At 36.0% G+C, this 17,036-nt stretch overlaps 1 protein-coding gene across 1 annotated transcript in view; it reads left to right on the top strand.

Moving 5' to 3' along the window:
- The window catches only part of tyro3 (TYRO3 protein tyrosine kinase), a 36,931-nt gene that overhangs the window by 11,950 nt on the left and 7,945 nt on the right, over positions 1-17,036 (top strand). Inside the window, exons 5-13 of the mRNA XM_056477565.1 lie at positions 1,447-1,627; positions 6,634-6,776; positions 11,158-11,296; positions 11,508-11,634; positions 13,653-13,747; positions 13,854-13,949; positions 14,650-14,730; positions 14,820-14,912; positions 16,268-16,389. Of these exons, the coding sequence (XP_056333540.1) occupies positions 11,245-11,296; positions 11,508-11,634; positions 13,653-13,747; positions 13,854-13,949; positions 14,650-14,730; positions 14,820-14,912; positions 16,268-16,389 (666 nt within the window). The 5' untranslated portion in view covers positions 1,447-1,627; positions 6,634-6,776; positions 11,158-11,244. The remainder of the gene's footprint in view (positions 1-1,446; positions 1,628-6,633; positions 6,777-11,157; positions 11,297-11,507; positions 11,635-13,652; positions 13,748-13,853; positions 13,950-14,649; positions 14,731-14,819; positions 14,913-16,267; positions 16,390-17,036) is intronic.

Here is a 17,036-nt window from a genome sequence, read left to right as displayed (position 1 = left end):
TGGGCTGCACAGAAATCATTAATTATTTCAGTTTTATTTAATATCTGAGTCATCGACATGGGTCTGTATAAGATTCTGACAGTATGATAACCTTGGATAAAAATTTCACAGTATCACGGTATTATGATTACTGCTCTAAAATATATTCTTTTTAAATGTCTGAGTTAAAAACAAAAACTTTTTTCCCTTTTGAACAATTTATTTTGTTTTGAGAAACATTTAAAGTATTTTAGAAGAGTAAGCATGTCTGGCTGAATTAATTATTGACTTCTGCTGTCTTCATTTGTTTTAAAAACAGATTTTTTTTTATTTAAAATGGCATCTTTAGATTTATTTTCTGCTGAAGATACTGTTGTCCTAAAAAACAAATAAAAAAAAGTAAATAAAAAATCGTGCACATACCTTAGGAACGGCATTGCAAAAAATGTTGACGGTTTTAAAACCTTGGCTTTTCCATGCCGCAGTATACCTTGAAATCGGTTGTCGTCCCATGCCTATCTGAATCTTTTATTTTGAAAAATTACCGTATTCTCTCACTTACATCTCGGTCACTCGATTTAATTTACAAATTTAACCTACAAGCTGCAAAATGAGTAAGAAACAAACATCTTTGGAAAGTTTCTTTGCAAAGAGGAAAAGGCCCAGTGAAGGACCCGTGAACTGCCAAGGAATGGATCCGCAACCCATTTGTCAACAAATCAGGTGAATCCACCATGTTTGTGTAGGAAGATCAACTGCTGGAGTGTGCAAATGACGGCGGTCTTTTGGGGACCGTTCGCATATTGCATCTTTTCTAGAGTTTGCGCAAGTTCATTATATCTAATGGAGATTTGCACAGTGATGTGCTCGTACCTTCCAGAGGCATCCAGTTGAATGAATGCCGTGACCGCACCGTGAGTCACATGACAAGAACAGACCTATCAGCTTTAGCTTGTATGGAATATACACATTTTGGTAGACTAATTATCTCAGACACATACAGAAGACCCAAACTCTGTGGTGCTTTGTCATTTTCTCCATAAATAAAACTTGAATCAGAGTGAAAGCAATGTTTTGTCAGCCTGTCATTCTCTAAAAAAACGATTGATGGTTGCCTATCAACATGTTAACGACCTCCCCCACCCTCCCCCACTGGTATGCGGTAAAATTGTCAAGTGTTCACAAGTCCACGGTGATAAAAAGGTTGGGGACCACTGGTCTAGAAAAGGCTTTTTTTGATTAAGGAAATTTTTGATCTTTCAACTAAAAACTAATAAAGCATTGTTGCGGTGTTATTCTTAAGACAAAAACTCACAATTATGAGCTTAATATTTTTCAGTTCTGATGGAAAAAGTGAGATTTTATGTTATGCTGCTACAGAAATAAGCATCCATGTCTCATTAAATAAATAGTTAGCAAACGTAGTTCCTGTCCAGATGCTCAGGATTGTAATATGTCTGTTTGCAGCTGTCAAGGGGACCTGGAAAGAAGGTCAAGCTTCCTGATGTGGTTGTGGAAGTTCCTCCATTCCAGCATGTGCTTGAAGGGCTCCGCAGCTACTCGAATTACAGTGTGAGAGTTCGGTGTGATAATGAGGTGGGCTCTTCCCCCTTCTCTCCCTGGGTGGACTTTCACACTCCACAGGCAGGTATGGCAAACATTAGATAAGGTAATGACATTATGCATTAGCTCAATGTGGTCAAATGAATATAAATGGCCTATTATTGTACCCTGAAGGGCATTGATATCATTACAGACATTTTGGAGGATTAAAACAAAATCGAAATCAGCAATTGTATTCAAAAAGTACATTTTATCAGTTCTTGCATTCCTCGGCGATTAAATCCAAGACCTTGGCATAGCAAGTTTAGTGCTATGCTGTTTGAGGCCCCGTTTACACTAATACATTTTCGTTTTAAAACGCATAAGTTTTGCTACGGTTACACTATCCGTACACACAACGCTGAAAACAGAGCGTTTTGGAAACACTGAAGAGGCCTTTTTCCTTTTAAAACGCTGCTGCTCCGTGTCAGTGTGGATGGGGCAAAACATAGACATCTGAAAATGGAGGCAGGGCTGCAGACATTCGCCTATCTGATTGGGGCTTTTTCCTCAATGTTAAGTAGCCTACACACAGTTCAGTCTTGCATCCTCTCCTTGTAAGTTCAGACTTTGCAAGTTTGATATGGAAAACAAACTACCGATGACACGTCGGGTAAATCTTCAAAGGGAACAGTGTACTTTATAAACTTATTCACATCATCCTGGATACATTGTTTCACTTTCTTAACAATAAAAGGAAAACATGATTTAAGGGACTGCTATTTTCATTTTGATATTAGCAACTTAACAGACACCAAAAATGCTGAGGAATCAAGAAGCTACATATTTATATGACCGTCATCTTCACTGTATGCATATTTATAACAAAACGGGGCCTATAACAGAACTGCCTCCTTTCATTTTCATTGAAAATACAAAACATACCCTCTCTTTTGCTGAATATTAGTTTTAATAATCAATAATGGCCAATATAAAAGTATAGCGTACAGTAAGTTTATTCATTATAGGAAATAAAGGCAAGCAATCAGTCAAATATGCAGAATCAGTGTACGTGATTACATTAATTATTAACTTATCTTTGCGCTCAGCCAAAACACATTACCTGAGAACAAGTAATAGATTCAAAAGACCATCGGGGAATATGTTGTTAGATATAGACAACAAGATTAATTAAATATCACGTTTAACAAATATAGTGAGATTAGATCCAGTGGTAGATCCTTGATGAATAGTCACAAGTGGTGCCCACAAACACTTAATGCTCACAGAATGGTGCTCACAAACCATTCACGTGGCCTCCGTTTCCCTGGTGAGTGAAATTATATACTCATGCACCATCTCTATAAATGTATTTGTTTTATTTAAGATCATTTATCATTTAGAATGTTCTTTAGAGCTGTAATGCACTCCAGAATCTGTCAGATTGAATAGCTGTAGACGAACAGTCATCTGAAGTGTTGTCATACAGTGTTATGCCTGGATTTCATCAATAGTCTTGCATTTACTAACACAGACTATAATTAAAGTGTTTAGACGTATTTTGCGTGTTCCTCTTGTTGAAAAACGTCATAAGAACAATGCTTAGTGGCTCAATGTATTACAACAGTGTTTTTAAAAGTCTAAACACTTTATTGATATAGTGTACAGCCAAGCTCATGTGGTCAGAACACAAACGAGTCGCAGGTAATAAAGTATTAAGCGTTTCTCCCAAAGTAAAGTCTGTCTTAGCCAGGTCCAAGCAAAATGCCAGCAGGTGTCTGTAGCTCCGCTCACTCTCCGCCTCTTTGCCCTTGTTTGATTTCCCGCCGTGGGTGTGATGACGTGCGAACAAAATGGCGATGGTTGGCCTCGGCTACTTGTATCTTCATTTGCGCTTTTCAGAAACCTATGGGTGACATCACGGATACTACATCCATATATTTTACAGTCTATGATTTATATACTTGTATATACATTTTTTTTTTAATTATTTATTTATTTTTTATTTTTTTATAATTTTGTATGTTTTTTTTTCTTTTCTTTAGTACGTGTTAAAAGTTCCTTTAATTTAATAAAGGTAGTGTTCAAAACTATGTAATAAAAATATATCACTCAAATACAGCAAATATTGTGACGTAAAATATTATGTCTTGATTTCTTTTATTTCTATTTTTATTTTAATTTAAAATTTGATCTGGTCAACCGTGTGTTAAGAAGAGAAGAAAGGAAGGAAATTGCATTTACAGATGTCACATCTATCCTGAAGGAAGCTTATAGTTTTGAACACATAGTTTCTCATGAACACATCTCTACATGATTAGGTTACTAATTAAAGCTGACACATTTATTTCTGAACTGTGACTCCATTCGATGAGTTCAAAGTTCTGAGAAGACAGTGTTGAGAGGGACGAACATTTTTAAGATTCCATCAGGAATAAAGTGGTTCTGACCAGGGTATTTGGTGGGCTGGAAGTAAACAAACAGCCCAGGGAGCCGTTTCTGGCCAGATGCCTGGGGTGAGGGGGTTTTGAAGGAAGAGGATGGGTTTGAGGAGCAGAAGGGGTTTCTGAAGTTGACCCTTTTTGCATGTTTGTAAACTGGTAGCACTGGCTGCAGTCCAGTGGATTCCAGGCTGAGTGGTACAATGCGCCATTGTGTGTGTCCCCAATCCATTTCAATGCACTGCTGTTGCATACAGACAGAGTTGAATACATATCCACCTACTGGCCAACACGGGCACTGCAGAGTCCGCATCCCAAATCCACTGATGGTGGACAAAATGAAGTGAGCCTTGTTGAATATGGTTTTTATCCATAATCAAAATTAATCTTCTCCTTTTAACCCATCAAAGTGCACTCACACATTTTGAATGAGGAGTGAGAACACACACAGTGAGCAGCTGTTGCTTCCAGCAGCCTCAGAGCATTTAGAGGTTAGTCGCCTTGCTTAGAGAGAGAGATGGAGAGAGCAATTGCAGCAATTGAATCTGCAATCTTTTTATTACAAGTTCAAACATTAGACCACAACTCACCCTGATCTCTCCCCATGGCCAAATCCCTTAAAAATACATTAGATTGCCCAACAAAGCACTATATACATGTAGTTATTATTATTATTATTATTTATTTTTTATCATTTTTATTATTATTAACATTAGGCTACAACTGCCCGTTCACCGTCCCCTTCCCCAAATCCCTCCAGAATGCTTTTGAGTGCCCAGAAAAGCACGTTATAAATTAAATGAATTATTATTATTATTATCGTTATTAACCATTAATCGTTATTAACCATTAAGCCACAACTTCCCCTGTTCCCTCTCCCCAAATCCCCCCAAAATGCTTTTGAGTGCCCAGATAAGCACTATATAAATGTAATGAGCTATTATTATTATTGTTATTAATAACGATAATAATAATATTAACCATTAGGCCACAACTGCCCCTGTTCCCCCTCCCCTCCCCATATCCCCCAAAACGCTTTTGAGTGCCCAGAAAAGAACTATGAAAATGTATAATGAGTTGTTGTTGTTATTGTTGTTATTATTATTATTATTATTATTATTATTGTTATTATTATTATTAATATTAATATTATTAACCATTAAGCCACGACTGCCCCTGTTCCCTCTTCCAAAATCCCCCCAAAATGCTTTTGAGTGCCCAGAAAAGCACTATATAAAGGTGATAAGTTATTATTACTGTTATTATTATTATTAACCATCAGGCCACAACTGCCCCTGCTCCCCCTCGCCTCCTCAAATCCCCCAAAACAAATTTGAGTTCCCAGAAAAGCACTTTATAAATGTAATAAATTATTACTAATATTATTATTAAAACTATTTTTTCTTCACATTTTAGTCAAAGAGTGTATTTAGTTACAGAGTGTATTTTGTGAGTCTCTTTTTTACTCCATAATTTAAAAGATATTGTGAATAGACAAAATGATTTTTTATTTTTTTGTTTTTGGGAGAAGACAATGCTCTTGTTACGAATAATACTGTGAAACTGCTGGAGATTTATGGATTTATGCAGGAGAATAAAAACAGCCTTAAAAAGTATATATTGTAGGTGAAATCTACAGACACAGATTGATCTAAAAGTGTATTTTGGATGTTCTTTTTCCTTCAGACTAAAAAAAGGACTTCATAAAATTAAGAAAAAAAAATAAAAATATATATATATATCAAATGAACAAAAAAAATAAATATCAAAATGCGTAAAAAAAAACACAATAGCTATGTTTCCATCCAAAAATACAAAAAAAATTTATGTGCAAATCTGGAATATTGCATAAAAGACGTGCGAATAAAGCAGCGTTTCTATCCAATGAGTCAAAGAGAACAAAATCGTCACTTCCTAATTAACTGGAGCAGTAAACAGTAAAAACGGAGTTTGCTGTGGTAGGAGAAGCTGCGTGAATCTTTTCGTGATTTAATAAACGATTTGCACGTCGGGAGACAACGTCGACACACAATGAACGCATTGTGGTGTTTGAAGATGTGTGATGCAGAGCACAGATGCTCTTGATTCTGGAGGTCATTAATAATATGATAACACTAATACTGAAATGGTTAAGGCATTTTAGAATGACCAAAATAACATTTTAGACATATACAATGTGCTCAGCCTGCTGGTTTGTCCATTCACACACATTTTTATCATCACATGATCTCTTATAACAAAATCACATGACCTTTTTTAATGTGCATACTGGAATTTGTTTGGTAAAAGTGCTTCCATCATAGTTCATGCACATCTTTTCTAAGTTTATCCTACTCAGTAATATGTTTTTATGCACATTTTCAAAACTAATTAGCATCTTGGTGTTTTCTTTAACCTTTTTTTATGTGCATATCCAAAATGCGCATAAAAATAGGTGGATGGAAACATAGCTATTGTCTTTCCTTATCCCTCTTATCCAGTAAGAATGTAGTGCTTTCCTGTAAATTTAAAATCCATTCCAGAAGTTTTGCTCTTATCAGAAAAACGGGCCTGGCTATGACTTCATTTATTGTCATGCAGAGGTGTTTGACTCATATTTATGTCTGTACGGTGCAGTTGACCCTCTGCATGCTTATTTTTCCTTTACTGTTTTCATATCTTCCATGTACAGCACCGTCAGCAGCTCCAAAGAACTTTACCTTTGACCTCAGCGAGCAGCAGCTCACTCTGTCCTGGGCGACGCTGGAACAGGAGGAGCTTCGAGGAAGATTACTGGCCTATAAACTGCAGTGGAACCAAGGAGGAGAGAGTCAGGTACGTGATTATAAATTAAGGCATGATTACAGAGGAGGTTTTGCAACACTGACACTGTTGTTGAACTGAACTGAATCAACATTGTGTCCGAACTGACCTGGATAATGACAATGAAGCTTTGTAGCTAAAATTAGATCATTTCATTAATGGACATCATTATTAAATTAAACTGAATCAATACTGAATCTGAGCTGAGCTGAGTAACACTATTAACACTAAATTGAGTTTATGACACGGTTATTGAACTGAACTGAATCAACATACAAACTGAGCTAAATAATGACAATGAAGCTTTGTAGCTAAAGGGAATTAGTTTCATTAATGGACATCATTATTAATCTGAATTGAATCAACACCGAATCTGAGCTGAGTAACACTTTTTACAATAAACACTAAATTGAATTTATGACATGGTTGTTGAACTGAACTAAATCAACATTGAGTCCGAACTGAGCTAAATATTGATAATGAAGCTTTGTAGCTAAAGTGAATTGATTTTATTAATGACATCATTATTAAACTGAATTGAATCAACACTGAATCTGAACTGAGTAGCATTATCAACACTAAATTGAATCTATTTGATTATTTATGAACTTTGCAACATTTCCAAATTTTATTGAGCTAAACTGAATCAACATTGAATCTTATTTGAGCTGAACGATGAAATGGTTTTCCCCTCTGAACCTCCTCTTATCTAAATTAGATATTTTTTTGATGAACTTTGAAATATTGTCACTATTATGTAAGTAAATTGATAAATCTGAAATCAATAAATTGAATTTATGTAAATAATAGCACATTTTCTTGTAAAGCTGCATGACAGCTAAATTTAGCTGATTAATTTGCAACATCAACACTTTAATGATTTGACAAACAAACAAGTAAAATAGTAAGTTGAAGTTTTTATCATCTATGACGACTAGCCAAAGTGAAACCCTTCCTAAGCTGGAAGGGTTTTGAAATAACTATTCATGCTTTTATTTCCATGCGATTAGATTATTGTAATTCTTTATATATTGGTCTACCTTCATCTTCTATTTCTAGACTTCAAATGGTCCAAAATGCGGCCGCCTGTTTGCTCACGAGTAGCCACAAATATAACCATATCACACCAATATTGTGATCACTACATTGGTTGCCGGTTCATTTCCAAACAGACTAAAATTTTACTCTTTGTTTATAAAACTGTATAACCTAGTGCCACCGTATCTTTCTGATCTGATCACTGCTAAGCCTCAAACTCAACCCAGGCTCATTCGGAAAACGTAGTCTCGTGGGCGTTTCTGGAGACTGCAAAATACGTCCCTGGAGGTACATGTTTTTGCACTTTTTGTTTTCGCGAATCCATGAGGGGCCGCTGCGTGCACTTTTTCATATCTCAAATTTCTCTCGCAAGCGCCATTCGTGCCCGCTGTTTTTACGTAAACCCACCAGAGGCCGCTGTCTGTCTGACTGACTGAATGACTGGATGACTGACTGGCCGGCCGACCAATCGACTGACCCACCTTCCTCCTTCCCTAAACCCAACCAATTTTATCGATTGACCCGCCCACCCACTTACTTCCCTAAAACCCAACCAACGATTTACAAAAGCCGTCCAGAAAAGAAAAGCCCTCGTCTAATTTTTACCACGTTTTCGGATTTGACCACATTCTCGCCCTGTTATTCGCTATTTTTTTGGATTCTGTTTTTGTCTTACTGATTTCTGGACTTGTTCTTCCCCGGACTCGAACCCTATCGCCGTGGTCATCTCCTCTCTGCATCTCAAGTCCGCCGATGTACACAAGGAGCTAACTGGACAAACTGGTGGCAGCGGTAAAAGCCCTCCACACGGGGTCAGCGGTCAGCCGGTAAGCGCGAAAAGGAACGACATCACACCGCCTCGTAGCGTTCGTTTAAAAAAATTAAATGCAGCCATACGTACCCCCGGCTACATAATTCGCGGTCTCCAGAAACGTCCGTGAGACTACGTTTTTAGAATGAGCCTGGGTTGTCCAAACCCGGTCGCTTAGATCAAATTCCAAATGCCATCTATTGCAAATACCCCGATCTCGTCTCAAATGCAGGGGCGATAGAGCCTTTGCAGTTGTGGGTCCGAAACTATGGAATAAGTTACCAAAGTAAATTAAGTTATTAATTTAGAGAGCATTTATAATATTCCCTAATGACGGTTCCAGGCTATACTAAATTGCTTCTTTCTTGGAAACTTTTACTGTTGTTATTATTGTTTCTTATTGTTGTTTTTATTGTAATGTATTGCTGTTTTTACCTATTACTGCTATTGTACAGCACCTTGGTCGACCAAAGGTTGTTATTAAGTGTACTCTAGAAATAAACTTTGATTTGATATGCCAAATTAATTGAATACCAATGCCATTATTGGCTTCTGAAGAGCTGATTTATATCTAAACTGAATCATATCATTTTATGTGGCTGTTTTATAATCTTGTGACAGTAATTTACCTATTCACTACTATAAAGCTGCTGTTAAATATGGAAGTTTATTTCCAGCACGTAATAACAAATCAAAAATCTCGCAGTAAATTTAATGTGAATTAAATGTTAATAGGTAATATCTCACAGTTCTGACTTTATCTTTATAACAAATACTGAAGTAACAATCATGAGGGAAAAATCTGAATTACAAAAAGTGTGAGATTAAAGAGGCGCCAGTTACCTTTTCATTTTATTCCAAGGCAGAAATAAGCTTCCATATAAAAAAAAAATATGTAGTGTATAAAGCAATATTTAATTAAATGTCTTGATTGGAAATACACTTAAACAAAATATTTTTTCCTGTTCACTAGCTGGGCTTCCATCACTCTGTTAATGCAAAACAAGTGATGGAAATGACAAATTAAAATAAAAATCGCTTGCAAAAATGTTTTTTTACACTCATTTAAGGTGGTTTTGGCCAAAATGGGTTACATTGAACAACTGGAGATCGAAACGCATTTGCTGTACCAACTGTCGGTGCATCCCAAATCGCATACTTATTCGCTATTCTACACCATTTTGTGTTATAAATAGTATAAGTTGTGCATTGACATTGAAATTTGAAGAAATTTGAAAAATGAATAAATACTCTTTAAAAACACAGATGATGCACTCATTCACCCATTAAAAATAAGTGTGTGTTAAAACACTTCATGCACTCTCAACAGACGCCGCTTTGCTTGTTTGTTAACTGGAAGCTATCAGGAACCGGTGTTAGAGTACTTTATATATTTTGGATTATATAGGATTACTGGATTATAGTTTGATTATAGTTTGATCATTCATTTTACTAATCTGGCAACCATTAAACATAATCTGGGAAATAGTTTGAATTTCCATTTAGTAAATGGAAATAATGGAAATATAGTAAATTAATAAAAAATGTTACTGTTCCATTTGGGACGACACTACATTCATAAACTACACGAATAAGTGCATACTGTAAGTGTGTCATTTGGGATGCAACTTCTGACACCCGTGAACGTTCCCACCCACACGACTCCATTATGTTTTTTCTTGTTTGCTGTTGGTTGCTAGGTTACCAATACTACAGTCAGCCACTCTAGCAACTCAAGGGAAATGCACCTAATTCACATTTGGAATCTTTCTTTTTTGTGAACTTTAAGATTATATACTTCACATTACAATGGAAACTTTGATATGTGTAATATGTATTTTGATTTCATTTTATATACAGTTGAAGACAAAATATGTTACATGTAAAATATGTTAATATGTAAAAAATTAGCACTCCTGTGAATTTTTTCTTTTTGAAATATTTCCCAAATAATGTTTAACAGAGCATATATATAATAATATTTCACAGTATTTCCTATAATATTTTTCTTCTGGAGAAAGTCTTATTTGATTTATTTTGGCTAGAATAAAAGCAGTTTTTAATTTTTTAACACCAAGTTAAGGTCAATATTTTTAGCCCCCTTTTGCGTTTTTTTTTTATTTTTATTTTTTTTTATTTACAGAACAAACCGCTGTTATACATTGACTTGCCTAGTTAACCTAACTAATTAACCTAGTTAAGCCTTTTAATGTCACTTTAAGCTGTATAGAAGTGTCTTGAAAAATATCTACATGACAAAGATAAAATAAATCAGTTATTAGAAATGAGTTATTAAAACTATTATGTTTAGAAATGTGTTGAAAAAACTTTTTTACGTTTAACAGAAATTGGGGAAAAAAATAAACAGGGGGGGGCTAATAATGCGGGGGCTAATAATTCTGACTTCAATTGTACTTAAAAACTTGTACTTCATGTTACAATAGAAACTCTGATATTGATAATATGTCTTTTTGATTTCATTTGATTGTCTTTTTATCATTTTTAAGAGCTACCCACTTTAAATCTTGACATCTCTCTTTATAGGATCCCTTACTGTTTAAGGGGAATGTTGCTAATCTTTCGGGTGCAGGGCGCTTCTTTAACGCCACCTTCCAGGTTGCAGCGTGCACAATGGCAGGATGTGGCCCGTGGAGTCAGCCTGTTCTTGTCATGCCTGTGTCAGGTCAGTCCTCCATCATTCTCTGCCCTCTTGCTGTTTAGAGTTGGGAAATCTGCTGTCACTGCTGCTTTTTTTTGTGACCACATTTTCACATAATGCATCGCTCTGAGAGCCGGTGTGTGATCATTGGCTGTTGGTGATTATGTAGGAATGGCATCTCTTCAGGCACTTTTGAGCAGAAGTGGTGTTTAACGCTCTTGTTGTCTGCTTTCAGCCATGCAGGCTCAGACACAGAGGGGCCACATGTGGGTGGGCCTGCTTTTCGGGCTTCTTGTGGCCACCATGGTGGGACTCTTGTTGATTGTACTGATACGAAACCGAGGCAAAGAGACACAGTTTGGGTATGTTTTTCAATTAACATTTGCTGCCTAAAAGCTTCTTTCCACCTGGTGTTAAAGAGATAGTTCACCCAAAAATGAAAATGACCTCACCATTGACTCTCCCTGATGTGGTTTAAAACCTTTATGAGTTTCTCTCTTTTGTTGAACACATAGAAGATATTTTGAAAAATGTTGGTTAATGGCACCTATTGACTTCCAAAGCAGGAACAAAAATGCTATGGAAGTCAATGGGTGCTATCAACAAGTAAAGGGTGAGTAAATTCATTCTTTTTCCTTCGGCTTAGTCCCTTTATTCGTCAGGGGTTGCCACAGTGGAATGAACCGCCAACTAAAACAGCACGTTTTACTCAGCGGATGCCCTTCCAGCTGCAACCCAGTACTTTGAAACACCCATACACACTCATTCACAGACATTCACTACGGCCAATTTAGTTTATCCAATTCACTTATACCGCATGTCTTTGGACTGTGGGGGAATCCGGAGCACCAGGAGGAAACCCACGTGGTGAGTAAATTATGGCAGAAATTGCGTTTTTGTGTGAACTATTTCTTTAACGTGCATTTTCAGTGATCCAATCAAAAGTGATCAACCAAATCATGAGTTCAAATGTATTTCTAACTTGAAAGCAATTGGATCAAGTGTGTTTTTTTTACTCGATCTTAGACAATTTTTAGACTCCACATGTATAGGCCTGAATTTTTTTTGTCTAATTCATAAAAATGAGTGTATAATAATGGATTGTTCTGTAAAAAAAACCCTCACAAATCAAAGATTATCTTTAATTTAAACGCAGCTTGTACAAATGTATATGCTCCAACTACATAATGCCCATACATTTAGTTTTATAGTTTAGGTAGTGTAAGAACACCAATGTATAGGCGTATACAGTTGTTTTGATATTTAGGATCTCTTTAATGTAGATTATTTCATTTATGGCATCACGGTAGCATGATCGCTTCACAGCAGAAGGTCGCTGGTTCGAGTCCCTGCTGGGTCATTTCTGTGTGGAGTTTGCATGTTCTCCCTGTGATCGCAGGGGTTTTCCTCCGGGTGCTGCTCGGATGAACGTTAGTTGTAACATTACTACATAATATGTGTTAATATAATTATATCAATTGAATACTATGAAAATGTAGTGATACATAGGCAAAATGTATTATTATTGAGTAGTATTTTTCCACTACTAAATGATCAGAATTAAGGCTGATTAATACTTCTGCGACAAGCGCACGCTTATTGTCCGGCGCAGCGTTCGTGCGGTCGCATAGCCCTCGCCGACGCTGCCGCGTACCTCTCAAAAAATGTAATTACACGTCACAACGACGCATAAGCTCTGTGATTGCTCGGCTTGGTAGCGCTGACAAGCGTGGGTGGTGCTGAGAGCCACGAGCCTGATGGAGCAAGTGTTTACAAGTGTCAAGGAGCTATAGAGGGAAACTTTTGTTTTGTGTTTACCTTATGATTAAAGTTGTTGCACGTCTGTCGGTTTCTGCCTCTGAATGAGCAAGTTTTAGCTACATGTAGCGTTCAGAAAAAAACTAAACACCCGCGAGGAACTCGACACAGAGAAACATAAAAACCTACTGCCAGTTAGTGTTTCGGAAGTGTTACTGCAGAGCAACAGAAACAGCATGCAGACGTATAAAAGCTGTCATCGCTCAACACAGAAGTATTAACCAGCCTTTATTGTTATATTAAGTGCTGAAAGTTTCTTATGCACATGTAAGAACATTTTGAATTCATTTTATCTATTTAAAAAGCCAGAATTGTTCCTCAATTTCAATCATACAAGCATTTTATTTTTTTTTAAATCTGTCCGCAGGTGTGAATAAATTATGCTCAAAATTCATGAAATATTGACATCAAATATATTCAATTTAATTCATTGTTCTAAATTCCTGTCATGAATGAATTGAATTGAATTGTAGTTTGGGTAGTTTAGTTAAAATTTATATCCAAAATGATGTTTAAAACAGTAATATATGAGTATTTTTTCATGTTTTTATTGTTTGTGTAGGTCTGCTTTCGCAGCTCAAGGAACGGAAGTACCAGTTTCCTTCACAGCTGCAAGGTCCTTCAACAGGCAGTTCCCCGAGCTCCCGGAATCCACATGTTTGTGCACATATTACGGTTTCATGCATGACCGCTCCCGCATTGACATCCCACCATACACGTTTGACAGGAAATTACATGAAATTTTGACTCTGTTTCCCTCTAGTGGACAGTCTGGGAATCAGCAGTGATTTGAAGGCCAAGTTACAGGATGTTCTCATCTCCGAAAGGCTCTTAACTCTGGGACGCATGCTTGGAAAAGGTACATCATGACTTGGATGTTCATTCAAGTCTCTTTTGTTGACAAGAGACATTTTGTTTACAGTGTTTTTAAAGCTCCGGTGATGTAGTAAATGATTTTAAGCTGTCCGACACCTCACATGCACTCAATAGATAAAAAATAATTCGAATTCTAATATTTATCATAGAAAATCGGCATCTTAGAAAGATTACTGAAGGATCAAGGAGTAATGGCTGCAAAAAATTAGCATTTTAATCACACATTTAATTATACTTTTAAAAATGTCATCAAAAAGAAAACAGTTGTTTCAAAAAAAAAATAGCACAAAATTGCAATTTTTACTGCACTTTTATCAAATATATGTAATATTTGAGGGCAGAAGGGACTTACATTAATATATATTTTAGACTGAGAAAGCGTGAGGAATTATATGATCTTAAAAAATGCATGTAAAGGGGACAGTTCACCCAAAAATGAAAATTTACTCACTGTTTACTCACCCTTCACAAACCTGTTTGAGTTTCTAAAAGATATCTATAGTAGGAAAAACAAATACCGTTGAAGTCAGTGATGTTCATTAGACTCAAACAGGTTTTGAACAAGTGAAGGGTGAGTAAATGATGACTTTTTGGGTGAACTATTCCTTTAATTAGGTTTATTGGTGTCTAATTAATTCGTAATGTTAAGACGAAATGTAAAAGCATGTGGGTTTGTTTTCTAGGGGAGTTTGGCTCTGTGAGAGAAGCTTTTCTCAAATCAGAAAATAACTCTGGGCAGAAGGTTGCTGTGAAAGTCTTAAAAAGTAAGTTAACAAATAAATCATTAAATATCTGTGAACCATTGATGTTGCTGTAGTTTCTGTTCACTGATCTTTCTCTGTGCTCTTAACAGCGGATATTAATTCATCCAGTGACATTGAGCAATGTCTTAAAGAAGCTGCCTATATGAAAGACTTCCACCATCCCAATGTCATTCAGCTTATTGGTTAGTGGACACTATTTTTGCTTTAAAGGGATAGTTCACTTGTTATTATTTACTCACCCTTTACTTGTTTCAAACATGTTTGACCTCTCTTTTTACTTTCAAGCACAAAATAAGATCATTTTTGGATTGGTTAAAAAAACAGTGGCCATTGATTTCTGCAGTTTTTGTCCCTACTTTGGATGTCAATAGTTACCGGTTTTCAACATTCTTCTAAATATCTTTTTATTGTGTTCGACAGAAAAGAGAGTAAAGGGAAAAGGAGAGGAAATAGTAATGAAAATGTAAATTTTTGGGTGATCATTCCTTTAGATTGATAGTTTTCTGTCACAATCCGGTCATATTTCCATCTGTTTCAAGCTACGAATATTTGTACCACGTATCAACAGAACAAACACAGAGATATGATCACAAACTGTAAATTGTGGGCTCTTGTGATCATTTACTGGTTTTCAGTCATCTGAAACTATCATGTCCCTCTCAGAACTCCAATTCAGCGATGTTTACGTTTATCTTGTGGATATTCCTCAGCGGTTTAGTTATTGATGATGGCGTTATAGCACAAGAGTGTCTGCTTTTTTATATTTGGTGTTGGTTTCTTTTGCTTAGATTAATATTTGCTGGTAGGGAAAATCTATTCATTCAATTCTGCCATTTATACTTTGATTTTGCATTTCAATTTATACTTTAATTGCACTTAACCTGCAACTTAGAATAGAAACTGCATAAAAAACATACTAACACAATGACAGTTATTGGTACCATAGATTGTTATGGGGGTCAATGATGCTGCAATCGGCACAAATACATACATTTCTCCTTTCTGGCTGTTCTTTCTATGAGGAAATTCAGTAAAAAAAGGGAATTCAGTTTCAAGCTATGAATATTTGTACCACGTATCAACAGAACAAACAGAGATATGATCACAAACTGTAAATTGTGCACTTCTGTGATCCATATACTGCACCCGCAGCCATTTTTCAGTCATTTGAAACTATCATGTCCCTGTCAGAGCTCCAATTCCGCGATGTTTACATTTATCTTGTGGATATTCCTCAGCGATTTAGTCATTGATGATGGTGTTATAGCACAAGAGTGTCTGCTTTTATATTTGATGTCGGCTCCTTTTGCTTAGATTAATATTTGTTGGTAGAGAAAATTTATTCATTCAATTCTGCTATTTATACTTTGATTTCGCATTTCAATTTCTACTTTAATTGCACTTGTTCTATCAAAAGACATGTGGAAAGTTCCATTTTTGCACCAAAGCTAATCTCTGAGAGTCCCTTCGCATTTTGACATCTAAATTATTTAGCAGGATTTACTAAAGTTGTACTGTTTTGAATTCACTCTTCCAGGTGTGAGTCTGCACAGAAGAGCCCAGCAGCGTCTGCCTGTTCCTATGGTCATCCTGCCTTTCATGAAACACGGAGATCTCCACACGTTTCTTCTCATGTCCCGCCTCGGAGATGAACCTTTCGTATGTTCTGTCACCTACTCTCGCACACAACTGTTTCAGTTCATCAGTCTATCAGTTATTGCTTTACTTCAATCATATGAATCTTTAGGTTGTTGCATGTCTGTGTTCTAATGATATTATTAATGTTTGTATATGTTTGAAATAGGGGTGCATGACATTGGAAACAACTTACATTACAATATTTGTTTTCTTTAATATATACACCATTTTTCTCAGAAAACATATTTCTAAAGGTGCTGTTTACTTGAAATTTTTACCGGATGCTGGTAACAACCAAAGAAATCCAAAAATGCAAAAACAAATCTAATTAGGTTACAAATTAATCTATGTGTAATAAAATGAAATATTACAGGAAACTTTAAGTTATTTTTTTACTCCAAGTTATTCATATGTATATATATATATATATATATATATATATATATATATATATATATATATATATAGAGAGAGAGAGAGAGAGAGAGAGAGAGAGAGAGAGAGAGAGAGAGAGAGAGAGAGAGAGAGAGAGAGAGAGAGAGAGAGAGAGAGAGAGAGAGAGAGAGAGAGAGAGAGAGAGAGAGAGAGAGAGAGAGAGAGAGAGAGAGAGAGAGAGAGAGAGAGAGAGATATATATATGTATATATATATATACATATATATATATAT

The sequence above is a fragment of the Danio aesculapii genome, chromosome 17 (genome assembly GCF_903798145.1).
Source record: "Danio aesculapii chromosome 17, fDanAes4.1, whole genome shotgun sequence".
Classification (NCBI taxonomy): Eukaryota; Metazoa; Chordata; class Actinopteri; order Cypriniformes; family Danionidae; genus Danio; species Danio aesculapii.
Note: the sequence above shows the minus strand (reverse complement) of the source record. Positions and strands in the feature narration are given on the sequence as shown.